This window comes from Mollisia scopiformis, assembly GCF_001500285.1.
Source record: "Mollisia scopiformis unplaced genomic scaffold LY89scaffold_2, whole genome shotgun sequence".
NCBI classification, from domain to species: domain Eukaryota; kingdom Fungi; phylum Ascomycota; class Leotiomycetes; order Helotiales; family Mollisiaceae; genus Mollisia; species Mollisia scopiformis.
Genome location: NW_017263582.1, coordinates 841,077 through 856,740, shown reverse-complemented (window position 1 = coordinate 856,740; position 15,664 = coordinate 841,077). Strand labels below are relative to the sequence as shown.

At 47.8% G+C, this 15,664-nt stretch overlaps 7 protein-coding genes across 7 annotated transcripts; 3 read left to right on the top strand and 4 right to left on the bottom strand.

Annotated features, from left to right (window-relative positions):
* Window positions 1–188: 188 nt before the first annotated feature.
* LY89DRAFT_574007 (sugar transporter) lies at window positions 189–1,814 on the bottom strand (the record flags this gene model as incomplete). Its single annotated transcript, XM_018208716.1, has 1 exon — window positions 189–1,814. The coding sequence occupies one exon, from the start codon at window positions 1,812–1,814 to the stop codon at window positions 189–191; it is 1,626 nt and encodes a 541-aa protein (XP_018077600.1).
* A 1,344-nt stretch (window positions 1,815–3,158) lies between these two features.
* Window positions 3,159–4,082, bottom strand: LY89DRAFT_693460 (Extradiol aromatic ring-opening dioxygenase; the record flags this gene model as incomplete). The annotated part of the gene is made up of 3 exons (XM_018216637.1): window positions 3,159–3,768; window positions 3,817–3,989; window positions 4,044–4,082. The coding sequence occupies 3 exons, from the start codon at window positions 4,080–4,082 to the stop codon at window positions 3,159–3,161; spliced, it is 822 nt and encodes a 273-aa protein (XP_018077599.1).
* A 644-nt stretch (window positions 4,083–4,726) lies between these two features.
* Window positions 4,727–5,586, bottom strand: LY89DRAFT_554748 (putative acyl-protein thioesterase 1; the record flags this gene model as incomplete). Its single annotated transcript, XM_018208351.1, has 4 exons — window positions 4,727–4,790; window positions 4,839–5,224; window positions 5,289–5,345; window positions 5,401–5,586. Coding segments are annotated over 4 exons (693 nt in total), but the record flags the coding sequence as incomplete, so codon positions are not given.
* Window positions 5,587–6,014: 428 nt separating this feature from the next.
* Window positions 6,015–7,555, top strand: LY89DRAFT_703822 (uncharacterized protein; the record flags this gene model as incomplete). Its single annotated transcript, XM_018217347.1, has 2 exons — window positions 6,015–7,104; window positions 7,225–7,555. 2 exons carry the CDS (start codon window positions 6,015–6,017, stop codon window positions 7,455–7,457), a joined length of 1,323 nt encoding a protein of 440 aa, XP_018077597.1. The 3' UTR covers window positions 7,458–7,555.
* Window positions 7,556–7,562: 7 nt separating this feature from the next.
* On the bottom strand, window positions 7,563–9,150 carry LY89DRAFT_777032 (uncharacterized protein). Its single transcript, XM_018222096.1, has 2 exons — window positions 8,975–9,150; window positions 7,563–8,923 (listed from the first exon to the last, which is right to left on the bottom strand). Exons 1-2 carry the CDS (start codon window positions 9,064–9,066, stop codon window positions 7,714–7,716), a joined length of 1,302 nt encoding a protein of 433 aa, XP_018077596.1. The 5' UTR covers window positions 9,067–9,150; the 3' UTR covers window positions 7,563–7,713.
* A 200-nt stretch (window positions 9,151–9,350) lies between these two features.
* LY89DRAFT_693456 (DUF1687-domain-containing protein) lies at window positions 9,351–9,909 on the top strand (the record flags this gene model as incomplete). The annotated part of the gene is made up of 3 exons (XM_018216636.1): window positions 9,351–9,362; window positions 9,447–9,773; window positions 9,823–9,909. 3 exons carry the CDS (start codon window positions 9,351–9,353, stop codon window positions 9,907–9,909), a joined length of 426 nt encoding a protein of 141 aa, XP_018077595.1.
* Window positions 9,910–10,313: 404 nt separating this feature from the next.
* Window positions 10,314–14,237, top strand: LY89DRAFT_176977 (uncharacterized protein). Its single transcript, XM_018205580.1, has 3 exons — window positions 10,314–10,562; window positions 10,613–10,954; window positions 11,137–14,237. The coding sequence occupies exons 1-3, from the start codon at window positions 10,466–10,468 to the stop codon at window positions 14,103–14,105; spliced, it is 3,408 nt and encodes a 1,135-aa protein (XP_018077594.1). The 5' UTR covers window positions 10,314–10,465; the 3' UTR covers window positions 14,106–14,237.
* Window positions 14,238–15,664: the final 1,427 nt, after the last annotated feature.

Here is a 15,664-nt window from a genome sequence, read left to right as displayed (position 1 = left end):
CCAGCTACACTCCTCGCGGTCTAGTCTTGATTTCATTGTCTGAACCTGCTACGTTTCGTAATCGTGGGGCATAAACAATATGAACATTTTACATTTCAGTCAGCATCTCGTGTTCTCATTGAGTCTCAAATTGCGTGCATGCGGAAGACATCGCTCCTAAATATGAACAAGAAATAAAACCACTGCTACTAGACCTCCGTGCTCTTCTCAGCAAGGCGCCCTTGTTGACTTTCAACACCATCCAATTTCACGTCCTGAAACTTTCTCGCATTAACGCCTTTCGCGAACAGCATGTCCATCTCTTCGAAAGTCCTCCCCTTCGTCTCCGGCAATCTAAAGAATGTCCAGACAGCTGTGCAGAATGCCAACCCGCCCCAGAAGAACCCCGTGTACCCTTTCAGGTTCCACTCTGTGGGATTCATGAAATAAGGTTCAAGAACGTTCGCCACGACGTTCACGATATAATAAGCATTTCTTGCCAAACAAACTGTCTTCTGTCTCAATCGAGTGGAACCGATTTCGGCAGGGATTGCCCAGCCTAATTGTCCGACCGAAAGCTGGAAGATGAATGTCCAGACCAGTGTCAGAGATGCTTGAGCTGTGGCAACTGATTTGACGTCTGTTTTGACGTTGAGGATGCCGATAAGCAGGAGGATGGTGGTGAGAGTAATCATGCCATAGAGGTACGTCTTTCTTCGACCAACGTTTGGCATCACGAAAATCCACGAGCAGATTGTGCCTACCAATGCCAAAGCGGTACCACCTACGTTCAGATTGTACGTCTGTGCAGTCGAGAAGCCGATCTGCTGAAAGAAGTAGGTCGAGTTGTAAGCAAAAGGAGCACCAGCGAACATTTGACCAGCGAATGCGATGCAGGCAATTTCTGTGCGACGGAGCTCGAAGCCGCGGAAACAGTCGAAATATGAAGTACCGACTGTTAATTCCTGTTCCAGGTCGTTGGTGTGAATTATCATTGCCAGTGTTTCTTTCGGGCTGACGGATGCAGTCTTGGCTTGGAGTCTGACGAGTGACTTCTCCGCTTCATCTAGACGGCCTGTACGGACGAGATGCCAAGGTGATTCAGGCATGAACAGGAGGGCTGGGAACAGAAATGCTGGCCAGAACCATTGGAGAGCGAAAGCAGCCCGGTAAGACCACTCGTTGTCGATTTGAACGAGCCCATCCAGAACACCAGCTGCGATCAACTGACCGATGATGAAGCACATATTGGTGTACGATGTCAGATAAACTCGCAACGAGAGAGGTAAGACTTCCGAGGCATAACTCGGTGCGATGGTCGCAAAGATTCCCCATGGAATACCACATAGAAATTCTCCAGCGCAAAGGATACCAATAGTGGGTGCCGAGAAAGTCATGGCGATGAAGCAAGTTAGCACCAGCAAAGCTCCCAGCAGGACACGCTTCGGTCCGAACCATGCAACAAGATAACCATTCGCGAGGATACCAAAGAATGCTCCTACTCCTGAAGAATCGCTGAGTCCCGCTTGCCAAGCTGCAGTGAGCTGGTAAGTATTTGTGGAAGCGTCATAACTTCCATATTTCTTGGCAAAAGTAGGGTATGCGAAGAAGTTGCCGATGAGAATCGCATCATAGCCTTCCATGATAACACACATGGATACCATCACTGACCAGAAGACTGCTGGCCAGTAGGCTTTGAGAGCTTGGAGAGGCGGTAGATGGTGTTGTGCTTCTGTTGCTTGAGCGGCGAGGGCATCGAGTTGTGCGGTAGAGAGCTTCTCATCTTCTGATGGTTCCGAGATCTTGGACTCTACTGGCGCGATTTTCGGCTCCATTACTTCCTTGGACTCCATGATTGGGAAGATGGTGGAAGGGATTGCTCTTGAAGAAGGAATATGCAGAAGCTCAGCTGAAGAAGTTCAGAATACCAATACTGGAAGAGGAATGCAGCTCCCAATGTATCGACAAAACCAAGTATGGTATAGAAGTTGTCGACAGTTCAGACGAACGGCTCTCCACAAGTTCTATATAAATATTCACAAGGACCATCTTCATCACAAAATCGGCACAGCATGCCCTCGAGAAACAATCCTCGACATTGTTTCACTGGGCATGCGAATCCTGCCCAGCGGGTTTGATATCCTCGCATCGAAACATTTCCAGCACTGTCATAAACAGTCGATAGCCGCGTAAACCTGCAAACGTTTTCATCTCAAAAAGCATAGTGTACAGAAAAATCTTCGCTAAAACTTGCTGACTGGCGAAGAAAATGTGGTGGACGCTTCCCCACAGCTAACAAACCCCCACAAATCTCGAGTTTGATCTCCAACGCACGAATCTCTGATCTGATCTCCTTGCCGAGATTGAAACGTCCGAGATGGCGTTGACTTATCAACAGCCCCACCATCCAAACATGCGGGAGGGCTCCGCTTTTGAGTTTCACTTCGATCTGAACCTTGATCTTGGCTGTTTAATTTGTTTTGTCCACTTCGGACATTAATCCACTGTATGCACGGCCTCAGACAAACATTGTCTGGCATCTCGGAGAAAAGTTTGCGCAAAGTGAAATGTGTGGGGACGAGGTTGGGGATGAACTCCTGAGCCACGCGTGCTTAGGCTTGGCGTTATGTTTGATGTCTGCATGGCGACTGCTGTTGCTGATTTTAACTTTTGATATGTTTGATAACCAAAAAAACTCGTCAAATCGTCCTTGAAGTACTGTTGTCGAGTATGATCTCCCGCTTAGGTTGACGGAGTATGATTTGATTATGTTAGAGAAGTAAAGGATTGCCGATGCACATGTTATCAGTTGCGTCGTTCTCCCAGAATTGCTGGGTGTGTGCAGAATCCTCAGTTCGGGGAAATCTAAACGTTCCAAATCTGTCAAAGAATCTCGCTTTACTTCCTGAAGCACTTGCATGAGTATGAAGCAGTACTTTGCATGACTAAATGGAATGAGGCCGCGCAAAGCCAACGAGTCTTCGAGTCTTCGAGGACGTTTCGTTGTCAAAACTCCGAGGAAAATAGTTCTTCGGCGATGAAAGCTGATGAAAAACACACAACCTGCTGCTTGCTTGAAAACATAATACAAAGTCGTCAGCAAGAATTAGCGACATGCACTAGCTCCAAAAACGCTCGACGACTCGATGTGTGCTACTCGATAACAGTCTCCTCGATAGTCACGCCTCAGCGGGCACATCTCCAAACCTGAACTGCGCCCAACTGAAGCTTCCCTCAGCTAGCGTCCACAGTCTCTTTCCTCTATCACCGCCAGCAGCGCCAGCACCCATATGGATGGGCAACAAATGTTCAAAGGTTGGATGCGCTGGTCTTGCATCTTTTCTCCACAGCAGCTTAATCAGTTTTCCATCTCTCTCTTCAATTGGTGCTTCAACAGCTGCTCTTAACGCTTCATCAAAGCTCTTGGCGTAAGGTTGTACGCCGTTCATGCCAAATCTCATATCTCTCAGATTGTGAACGGCCATTCCTGACATAATGAGACAGATGTTCTCGTCGCGGAGGGATTGAACAGCTTTGCCGAGCGCGATATGCTTAGCTGGATCTTCGTTTGCGTAGAGGGAGACTTGGACGACGGGTACTGTAAGAGGGTTCGTTTCCTCGTTGAAAGCTACCTTGAATGAGGCCCAAACACCGTGGTCGAGGCCTCGACGAAGGCCCTGAGTCTTGATGCCAGCTTTGGTCAGAGCATCAGTCACTTTTTGGGCGACTTCTGGGGAACCTTTGTTGGGGAATGTCTCTTTGTAGTAATTGGCTGGGAAGCCGTAGAAGCTGTAAATGTTAGCAAAAATTGCAGGAGAGGCGGGCGGAAGGACGGACTCGTAGATGAGTTCGGTGTTCTCCGATGTGTTGATTTCGATGACATTTGGTTCACCTTGCCAATGTGCTGAGAAGACTACTATGGCTTTTGGCTTGACTTTCTGCGTGATTTCCTTTCCGATTTTCTGGAGCGTAGGGTAGACCGGATAGTCTTTCTCATACATGATATTTGGCTATCCTCAACAATTAGCTGCTTGCTTATTTGTACAAGGACTAGGGCCACTCACACCTCCATGGCTGAGGAAATAAACAGGAGTTCTCGTCATATTGAGGGGAGTAGATATCAGGTGACTATGAACTCTTGTTGTGGAGACAGGTGTGGAACCGGAATAAAATCTGTGAAAGTAGCCTCGGGACGCAGCCAGGTACTTGGATACTGGAGAGAGAATGATTGCTACTATTATCACAAGAAGTGTTGCAATGATCGTTGCAAGACGGGAGTTGAAGATATTCATAGGGAGAAAATGCCCAATCGAAGAGTGAAATGGTACTTACTGATTCAAGGAGGACGAGGCTGGCCTTTTGCAGATTCGCTAGTGGGCCCAGACAGGGGTTGGTTGGTAAGTTGTGCTGCCAGAATTGTTAATCATCAGTAAGCTGGGGTCTTCCGACTCCCGCTTGGGCAGCCTTGTGTGGAATGATTCCGCAAGCACCTTGAGAAATTGAGACATCCTAACTTGAATGGCGTTATGGCATGACCAATTCTTTGTAAATCATCCATTCTCTAAGACTTCTTTTCTCCATGCTTCTGCTCTAAACTTTTCTTGTAGCCATTCCTCCCTCTGAACGCACGCCATGCAAGGATAGCTGTGGCGACTGTAATCATAAACATGACAACATATATGTAGGATGGTCTTGAAGACTGGTCTTGTAGTCAAAGTGTGGGTTGTTTATCGCCCACAGGGGGTATTCTCTCGTTCAGATACCTCTCAACATCGTCGATTTCCTCGGGTGTCGCGGAGTGCTCCAATCCTCTATTCTTTTGTTAGCACATGCCACCACCCGAATCATCTATCACCTACCTGTACATCTTCAAATCCACCTTGAAGCCCTCCTGCTTGAGAAAGTGAGCAGTCATTTGTCCAAATTGCGGCCTAACCAGAGGATCACTGTCTCCATGTCCCATGAATATGGGAGTCTCCCTGTTTGGGCCATCCGCAGGCACGAGCTCCTTGAACTTGCTATGCAATAACAGATAACAACTTAATCCAAAGATACCACCAAGTTTCGTTTGTGATGTGATTCCAGAGAAGATTGACATAGCTCCGCCTTGGGAGAATCCACCAATAACGATACGATCGGAAGGAATACCAGCGTCGATTTCGGTCTTGATCAGACTTTGGAAATAGTCTCGAGATCTGAGGATACCGACTTCGTCTTGACCAGCTTGAAGATCTGCAAAATCGAGCTATAGTGGGTATGAGTAATTGAACTGAGGAATGTTCCAAGAGAGAGGGAACGAATAAACGAACAGCAGCAGGTCGAGTTCTTACAATATCATACCAGCCAGGCATTCGCATTCCCATATTCTGCAGAGTGTTTGTCAGGACGAGGTATTTCAGGGAGGGGTAGGAGAATACAAACCACAGTGATAGGAATTGTAGGGGCATTGGGGAATATGAATTTGACCTCGTCAAACTTTGATCTCCTACGCCAGTTCTCTGCCAGTGAGACCCATCCTGCTCCACTGTCACCAAGACCATGAGCCATAATGACAGTTGCAGTATGCTTCTTCACAGCGGGGATCATCAGAGCTGAGGGAGGAGGCATCTTGGTGGGTGCTTTGAATCTCCGAAGGGTATCTCAAATTTGAGGCACTGAAAACGGGAAAGTTGACTGGAGCAATATGCAGGTCAAAAGAGGGTAAGAAACGTGGTTGCATTCAAGATGTTGTGCAGCTCGCAAGCCTGTGATGTGCGGCGGGAGAATACAAGGGTTCATTCTTATCTTGTTATCAGACCCATGCCATGCTTCTTCGCAGCTGACGACTTTCAACACACCCAACCTTTGTTCACACGGGTCATCTATGAAGGACAGATGCCCATCTTCTCCGATTTCTTCTTGTAATACCCGTTTATTTTACTGTACCACTATTCTCCGACTTGGGTTTTCGTCCCATACATAAAGATTTTGTCCAACCATCACTCAGACATTCGCATCAAAATAAACAAAGACATTCTCCTATCCTCACAACCAACATGGCCACAACAAGCCGGCCGCCTTCGCCCAGCAATCTTCCTCCCGTGCCAGCTTCTCCTACATATTCATATGCCAGCACTGCAAATCCTATACCTAGTTCCTTCAACCTCCCTCTGCCACCACCTCCTCGACCACCCCACGCCGTCCTCAACAAATCCGACCTCGAAGCTTCTCAAATCGCATACGCAGACCTTCTCACCACCGCAAAGTCCTACCGATTGGCTCTAGCTGCTCTATCAATTGCTGCCTCTACATTTGGCTCCGCACTGGAAGCATGCGCGCGATTGAAAGAAGCAAGATCAGAATCCATGCCTCCATCTGGAGTGGATAGCATGACGAACTCCTTTGCCGCGAAAGGAGTCTGTACGGCGGATAACTTGCTGGCAGCAAGCGGTGTACATCAGTTGATAGCGAATCATCAGCAAATATTGAGTGAGACTGTGTATAGGAGTTTCGAGGTTCCGTTGCTGCATGAACTAGATCAGTGGCAGAGGAGGATGGAGGAGGAGGAGGATGCGTATCAGAGAGAGGCGAAGGCGATGAGTAAGGAAATTCGGAAGATGGAGAAGGAGGGGCTGAGGTTGCATAAGCAGAGGAAGAGGGATGTGAGCAAGTTCCGAGAACACCTGGTCCAGCTGACGGGCAAATTGGATGCTCTGACAGGACTGAGCGGTGGACACAGTTTGGGACTCTTAAGGGATTGTCAGGAAATGAGTCAAGGGATCGTGGAATGTAGTGCGGGGCTGGTAAGAGCAGAAGTGGATATATTCGAAGCTTTGGCTAGGAAAGGATGGAACGGGGGTGGATTGGATGAACTTTTGGAAAAAGGAAGAGATCTTTTTGCGAGCGATGATCTTGGTGCTGCAGACGCACATCCGAACCATGGAGCCAAGATTTTCAGCATCTTGCCTCAGAATAGGAGTATTCTTGCTGGCGATACGGGCGAAGGCTTGCAACCTAAGTTGACACATCACAGTAGGAGTGATAGCTTGCTTGTGGATGGGATGCCATATCAGAGTCTTGCGGGAGCTGTATCTGGACCACGAGATACGGATGTCATGAGCATGTTTTCTGAAAGGGATGTTCCAAGTTCTGGGATTTTGAATAAGTCGAGAGGAGTACGGCCGTTTTCACCAACACCAGGAGAAAGAGTTAGAGATCCTTTGGAGGATATCAAGCCTACATCTGGACTCTCCATACCGAAAACAGGAATCTCGGAAGAGGAGGAAGCGGAAGATAAAGATCCAGATGGCGGCCTAGAATCAACTTCTGCGCAAACGATTGTACCGATAGAAGTCACAGCAACTGAAGATACGACCGCTGTAGAGGAAGAAGACGGTGAGGCTGCAAAGCCCGAAGATAGGACAGAGAGCGAACAAGGTGGAAGTGAAAGGAGAGAAAGGCGTTGGAGTGTAACGGATGATGGCGTTGTGTCTGATTAGCGTGTATTCGGCTTTCAATACCCCTGAGCTACTTTACTCTTCAACTACTTAATTTAAATGTTTATATGTTTTCTGAACGATGAACACAAGGCACAAACAAGAGTTCTCGAGTTACTTCATTACTTGTGTTTTGTAATCATGATGACCCAATGCTGGTTCAATGTACAGATGATGGTCTTGCCAACCTTTTATCCCTAATAACGCCATGCTGCAAAACAATGAAAGGGTATTATTCAATTCGCATTCGCCATCCACCTTAGTCCTCCTTGTCGTTTCCAAACACATCGAACCAACCAGTGCATGAATCAATCATCCATACTAACTTCCAATACAAGGTTGCCTTGGCCCAGTCAAATTCTCCTTGATCTGTCCTTGGTACTGCACTTCCAATAATATCTGTGCTAAACCAGCTAACCAAAGGAATCTTGCTCATCACACGCTTGGAGAATGACTCTTGAGGCAATAAAGCTTGTTCTGCAGGGAGAAGCTGGATTCGCTTTGCAGTGGGTATCCTTCGACAAAATAACAGTTCTTCGGAGTTTTGTGCCGTACCGGTCATGGTAGCGGATGAAGAAGTGGAGGCCATCGTGGCAGTATCGAGGGTATGTGACGAGGTTTGCGACTCTGGAGGAGAGATAGAGCTGCTACCACGTCCTACTTCACGCATAGAAGGTGTAGCAAATGATCGAGGCAATGTTGACGACGTCCGGGTAGCTTGCTGGGTGTTGAATCCCGAAGCTGTACCTAAGCTTTGTGCAGTCTTTTTGGGCGTGCGAGTCTTTCCAACAGTTGGTATCGCTTCATCCTGTGTCGGTGGTACACCTCGATATAGTTCAGCATAAACCAAATGCCCAAGGATAGTTTGTGGTGAGGACTCGATAGCGATCTCTGCTGCCTCGGCGGATTCGAAAGTGACCTTGATCCAGTGTTCTCCTCCTGCAAACTTCAGCGCTTTCGCCTTTTCTTCCACTGTCATGGGCTTTCGTCGTAATGCTGCTGGATCGCGAAGGTCGGCCTTGAATCGTCGTTGTTCGATAGGTGGGTCTCGAGGATAATCCTCACAGATCCTTCCACCGATCCTTTCAAACTCTCTAATTGCTGCATATTGTTGTGTCGACAAGAACCCTCGCAAAATTACTTCTGTGGGTTCCTTGTGGGGCTCTTTCGTGAAGCGCGAAGAGGTTCCAGCATTTCCATCGATCTGCGCCAGAGGAGCGTTCAAAGACAGATTTGGCTGGGACATCGACGCCGAGACCGAGCCCCGTCTTTGTGGTAGTTCCGACGCTTCAGCAGACTTTTGAGCGAAGAACTGGGAGAAGATGGCATCTCCAGCTGCTATGGTGGGATCTTCGCGCTTCGCTGCAGGTGTGCCTGTTCGAGACCTCGACCGTCGTGTAGATTTCCCGAACGAGCCAGTCTCTGGGACTACCCTTCGCGCTCGTGCCAAACTCGGATTTCCATCGTTACTGAAATGGTCAGGGACTTGACTCGACATTGCGCAATGTTCTGGTGCTTACCTTGGGAAGAGCATCGCATAAGGTCTTTGTACTCCGTCCTCGCCTACGTATAATTCTTCGTCTGGAACATTGTGTAAAATCAGGGGTGGCATCTTGGCGATTGATAGGTTCGAGAATGCTGTAGACCGAGCTGCTGCGAATAGACTGGAATGTGGACGTGATTTTTTCTGAACTTGACAAGAAACACTTCTCGTCCAAATTTACACACGATCGCTCTGGCAACCAAATCGGGCTTGGCCGGAAAGGTGGACCCGGCAGAGCCGCGGACAGGGGGCAAGCTGCTGCTAACGTCATATGGCGTACCAAACTGAAGCTCTCAGTTTTCGACCACAGCCGATCACCACAATACCATCAATTGAAAAGTAAACACGTCAAAATGTTTCGTTTTGTTAGTACTACCTGCAATGAATATAACATAATGTTACTACAATCTGTGGGAAACATCTGCTAATAAGCCATCTCTCTTGTGCAGCATAAAACCCTCGATGTTATCACCCTCTTCCACAAGGCAAGCTCACCAGCTTCTCTTCGAGTTCACACACTCTTGAAGCAAGTCTCTGCCAATGCATCCGAGCATGCCACAGAAGATCAGGCTAGCGATCACTCACACCAAACCAAACCTAACCGACCACAATTCGAGCTCGACGTGACTGAAGAGCCTCCCACCCAAGATCAATTGAAGAGCATCCTCGAATACGTTGGTGCACGAAATGCTGGCACGATCATCAAGGGAGCAAGGGATGAAGCGGATGCTATGAAGAAGTTGAAGGAAAGCTCAGAGAACTTCCAGAGACCAGTAGTAAGTGTATCTTGCAACGAGAACATCACATTAGACTAATCATTCCCAGACTGTTGATTGGAGCAATGGAAAGGCCGTAGCTGGAGCCAACGAGTCTGAGATTCTGAAGATGATTGAATCCCTTCCGAAGCATTAAGTAAATTGCACTGTACCATTATTTCTTCTCCGCTCTCTGCATCAAGCGAATGCAATCATATGATGCAAGTACAATGTAAATGTGAAAGGAAGCGAGTTATCGCCAATTGCTTGCAAACAAAGAGCTTGAGAGAGCGTTTGAACTGTAGTGTCCCTGCCATTGTGTGGTAATTCTGGTAGATTATGGTGCTGCCGAAATTGTTCTTGAGCTCTGTGGACAATGACTACAGAACTTGAAGGAGCGGAAGGCATTGTCTCCGATCCAAGATACCGGAACTCTTTCTAAGCAAATCCTTGTATTGTCTCCTGCATTCAGGGACAATGACGAGAAATTTTTTAGTTGCTGTTCACCTTCGAACGCAGCACTCTTGGAAAAAGTTTCGCGTGCTAAAGGTCTCTCGCGACTTCCTTCCACAACTTTCAAGAACTTCCACCCACCTTCTTCCCCATCTTCAAATCCCCACCCGTGTATTATCTCCCTCCCCTTTCAATAACTTCCGCTTCATCGCGTTGACTTTGATTTCTTTCTTCTTGCGGAGTCAGCGAACATCTTCGCGATGGCTTCCCCTCCCCATATGCGGGCTCCTCAACTCACGCCAATCCCCGAACACGCTCCGCGACTCGTAGCCACTGCAGCTACATTCTACCCAAGTTGTATGTTTCTCACCTCCCAATTGATTGAAGCCTCGATTGACGCGTTACAGCAACAGCAAAGCTCGACATGACTGCCGCCATTCCAACACCCGCACCAGGCTTGCATATCTCGTTTTACGACCTCCCCGATGCCGTTCCAGCTATCTTCTCAACTTGCATGCAATCCCGACCGAAGCGAAAGCTAGTAGCACCATACCCTCAGACCATGGTTCGTTCTGATTTGGGTCTCGATGTTCAGAGAAAGGTTAAGGCCCTGTGGGAGCGAAATCCCGTCGAAGCCCGCAAGATCATAGGTATTCAAGAATGGTTCGATCTGTACCGCTACTTCGATGCCGTCGATCTATGGGTGGAAGGACCGATCTTCTGCTATTCTGTTATCTTTCGTCTGGCTGGTAAGTCATGCTATCTGTTTTTATGCCTCTGGATACAGTATGGCAATATTTCCCACAACCCAGTACATTTACACCTCATTGCCGTTCAACTCAATCGCCTTTGTGATCGCGGTCGTCTCAAAAGACGTTGTGGGATTGTGCAATCCAGATCTAGAATACACAGCTAATCTTATGTCTCGCAGAAATGAACCGAGAATTGAATGATGAACAGCCCTCTATCATCAGAGAATTCGCTAGGGAATGGGTTGACGCAAACTCGAAGAGACTTGTCAATGTTGCGGAGCACATCGATGTCATTACTCTGCTCACTCCAGAGGAATGCCAAAGTCAGGACTTCCAGCTTCTCACAGAAATAGAGATCAAGACCCTCAAATTCGAGCTGAATAAAGCCCGATCCATACTCTTGGAAGAACATCGTCGTTTGGCGATGATGAATGCGCCAACCCATCCCACACAAAGCGTATATCCACAATATCCTCATCCTAGCCAAGGCCCTCTCGGTCTACGCCCCGACCATTCCGTGCCCCAGAGCTATCAGCACTTCATGGATGGCCAACGCAACCTTCACGGAGGTGTTGATAATGCTTCGAGAGATCACAGGCCACGAGCCTGGTCGAATGCTACACAACAAGGTCGTGGATCTTCTCGATTCAATAATATGGGTCAACAACCAAAGGCCACCCCACGCAGCACTGAACCAATCTATGTCCTTACGGAACAACGACAACGTGGTGCCTCTGCTGCCGATATGACCTCTCGTAGGTACAGTATTCCAACCAGACCACGAACATTCTCAAATACTTCTCGAACCAGCTTCTATAATAACGCGAGAGACTATCAAGCCCGACGTACGGTCAGCGATGAGGTTTCCAGTCGCCCTTTCAACCCTGGCAAGGTTACAAGTGTTGATAAACCTTATTATCAACACTCTAGAGGTCCCTCGGGATCGTCTACTGCTGTCGCATATCCGTACGGTCCAGGACCAGGAACTCAGACGCCCATGTCCCAGCCAGAAGAGGACCTTGGCATCGAAGGCTATGAATCCCGCGTTCACACAAATCAATCTGCTACGATCTTTTACACTGGCCCAAAGAGAAAGCTTGACGAGCAGCCTGCACGAACCGTGTTCCTTTCCGGCGCTCCCGAAGAAATGTTTCTTGATCATACTCTAAGAGATATGATGGAATGTTGCGGCAGCGTTGAGACAATTAGCCATCTTCGAAATCGTGGAGGCACAGCCTTCGTTCTATTTCACCATGAGTCCGCAGTCAAAACTGCTATCCGAATGTGGAATGGCTACGAGATTGTTCCTGGAGGCAAGCTTGCCGTTAGGCCTCCTGAGAAGAGAGAGCGAGGATACAGCATGTCTAACATCAGCAAGAAGACTGGATATAGTCAATTTCGTGCTTCCCCTGGTCGATACGTAGGTCATGGTCATACTCGAAACTTTTCAGCAAATATGCGTAGTGAACCGTCCTTCCGGGCAGCAGTTCCAGAAGCTCTCGAGAATCGACATGTCCAGGCTCATTTTACGCCGTTGCAAGACATTCAAAACATATCTCCAAAGAACAAGAACGCTTTACACAAGGCTCTGGACCGACCATTCTTTGATCCAAGTACTGCACCCTCAACCCCAAAGAAGGAGAATTCACCATTGGCAACACCTAGCAAGAGTAGAGGACAAACGCCCAAGGCGAAGAAGACTTTCAATCACCCCAAGCGAAATTCTCAACAGAACTCAAGGCAGCCGACACCACTTGGTAGTCCGATGAAACCCATCGTAGAGAGAACCTTTGGCTTCCCAAACGGCACTTTGGAAAAAGAGCAGCTGAGACAGAACGTGTTGAGAAAGAACAACTCTGACAATGATTTTGCTGAGCACCCGACGTCAACTCCAGTTCCCGTCTCTGAACATGTTCCCGCACCACAGCCTCTCACACAACAACAACCGAACAAGTGTGTCGCAAAGGTGGTTCAAAAGCCTGAGTCAAGTACCAAGACCGGATCAGATATCGAACCTGGACCTGCGAGTATTGGTCGATTAGCTGAGGCTGCACCAAAGAAGTCTAAGAGCAAATCAAAGAAGAAGGGTAATGGAGGTCATCTGAAGACTGCGGGTAACGCATCCTTCTTGACCGACAGCTCTTCTGAAACCATCATCTCGCCTGTCAGCAATGAGAATGATAGCATATCAGGCAACCCCAGTACCAATACCTCGTTCAGTACAACCTCAAGCCGACAACAGAGCTTCACGAACCCCAAGTCTCGAAAGTCCAGAGTTCAAAGCGAGGATGCTGAGATCCATGCCACCGGCCAAGCTGATACGCGAAAGCCTAGAGACAATGTTGGAGCCTCTATTAGAGCCTCTAAAGATTCTCGAAATGAAGCATCTGAGAATGTCGATAAGAAGAAAGTGGAGGCTACCACTGACGAGGGACTTATGATAGCATCAAAGGCCAAGAACAAGACTCAGAAGCCCAGCAAGCGTACGACTACCTTTGGGGAATCCATTCGTCAACCATCCCAGTCTAGCCATTCGAAGCAGGAGAGCACGTCATCTCTCACGAGTAATCATTCTCAGAGAAAGGCAGATGTGATGGCCGCCGAGAAGGAAATCCGCTCGTCTATGCCTTCAGAACTGCCTTCTGTTGTCGCTAATGCAGACGTTGAGGCAGACCATACACCTATGCCGTCTACAATACCCTCCACTTCCGGTACAGAAGTGAAGAAGGTAAACAATCAAGCCGTCTCGGTCGCCGTTCCCTCCCCTGTTATCAACTCAAATCAGAAGATTGCAACCCACCGCCCAGCCCCAATCACCGTTCCTTCTCCTGTAGCTTCCATCAGCAAATCTCAGGCCTCAGCATCATCTAGCTCTCCTGCACAAGATTTACAGACATCGAAGTCACTGCCAGAGATGCTGAAATCACCAAAGCGGCTTGATGAACAAGAATGGCCATCCCTGAACCCTGTAAAGTCTCCTGTGGCTGCGATTGCAGATGGAAAAGCACCAACCCCTCTCCGAGCACCTTTGATGGGTCTGTTGGGAAAGACGACGAACGACAAGTCGCCTGAACTACAAAAGGCTACAAAGTCGACTTTCCCTCCTGTGGCTGTTCCCCGAGCTTTCCAGACGCGCTCCCCTTCGTAAGTCGTAAGATACCCTCGATCCAAGCCTACACGGGCATTGCGCTGACACCTTCAGCATGCAATCGACGGTGAACTTGGAGCCTTTGCAAGACGATTCACTAGGTACAGAGTTATGGCCATTCGTAAAGAAGTTCGAGGCGCGATAACAATGAATGTCTGTGTATGGAGTAATTACTTTCGAGGGGTGGCATCCTCGTAATATGGGTCGAAAGTATTTTTAGGCGGAAACTTGAAGAAGACGGAGACCCTTCGACACTTCATGGCGCTATTTGAGACCGTAGATACTGAATAGAAGAAGAGTCAATTGCATCTCAAATGATTGCTTGTGACTCTGTAAAGAATAGGTGTCAATATCACACTTCCCTCCCGAGGCCGTTCCAAAACAGATACACGTGATTCCAACGACCCTCTGAATCAGACGGATGGCTCTGGTTCACCATGGCCTAATTACACCCCAACTCCTCAACAATACGTATCAACACCTGCCTCGATTGATCTTCTCAATTAAGCAACTTAGGTACCTATTTTGACTTTGATCACGGGCTTTTGTTGCGTAGGTATCGCCGTCTAGCCACAAAATCAACATATCAATCATTCACATGTCAAACATTCGCATATCAAGAATCTGCATGGCAAGAATCTGCACATCAAGAATTCAGGTATCAAAATTTCTCTCTCAGAAATTCACAGATCAAGAATCAGTTTAGATAAAATCCGGATGGCTAAAGGGTAAAATTGCCCGGGTATTGGCAGCTCCTCGACCACCGTTTGCGTTCCATATGCATATGGCTGTAGTATCACAATTACAACAAGGATCTTATTTGAGACATCCTGTTCACTAGAGAAGTTATTACAGATTGAAGTTCGAGTCCAGTGATGGCGGCCTAGTAGATGCTCACCAGATGGGCAGCGACTCAGTGAATTCCGTGCACAATTGACAAGGAACAACTATGCAAAGGAGTGCGAGTGGAACCAGTCTTGGGTTGAAGTTCTCTGCCGCTGTTGGCACCAAATTCTTTCGCATTCTAATCAACAAATGCTAGTGTTGAAAAGTATCGCTCATTCATTTTGATTTCACGAACATAAGAGAAGCTTCCAATTCTGTTAGTTCAGATCCATTGTTACGCTGTACATGAGCCTCTTTTCTATCTGAAAGTCTTTTTTAATAATTGTCTGAGAAGGAGAGTACTAGTCAGGGGTAAGTTACCTCGACGTGCTTAGCTGTTAGTTATTGAATTCCTCTATGATCGAGGAGTTGTTATTAGCTACGACGTCGAGAGGCATCAGGGCTGCGGGGCAATCATACCTTTGTACTTCTCATCGCATCATCATGATCCTGTTATAATTCATCAACTGCATTTCATTTGCTATAAATACCGACGATGTATCTTCCACTATCGGCCGTTGAACCAATCAATTCCCTCGGCTGACCGTGCCACTCGCACTGCTTTCCCAATCGGGCATACAAGAAAACGTTCATTCTATTCCTGCGGTCTCAGCTCGCATTATTGTCCTAATTGATATTAATGCCACTTCTCCTTCTGGATACCTTATATGTAG

Excerpts from the sequence above, each read along its gene's own strand:
- LY89DRAFT_777032 (XM_018222096.1), bottom strand. The coding sequence starts at position 9,066 with ATGCCACCCCTGATTTTACACAATGTTCCAGACGAAGAATTATACGTA. Across the intron at positions 8,924-8,974 it reads TATGCGATGCTCTTCCCAAG|TAACGATGGAAATCCGAGTT; the intron begins GTAAGCACCAGA and ends TGACCATTTCAG.
- LY89DRAFT_176977 (XM_018205580.1), top strand. The coding sequence starts at position 10,466 with ATGGCTTCCCCTCCCCATATGCGGGCTCCTCAACTCACGCCAATCCCC. Across the intron at positions 10,563-10,612 it reads AGCTACATTCTACCCAAGTT|CAACAGCAAAGCTCGACATG; the intron begins GTATGTTTCTCA and ends GACGCGTTACAG. Across the intron at positions 10,955-11,136 it reads TGTTATCTTTCGTCTGGCTG|AAATGAACCGAGAATTGAAT; the intron begins GTAAGTCATGCT and ends TATGTCTCGCAG.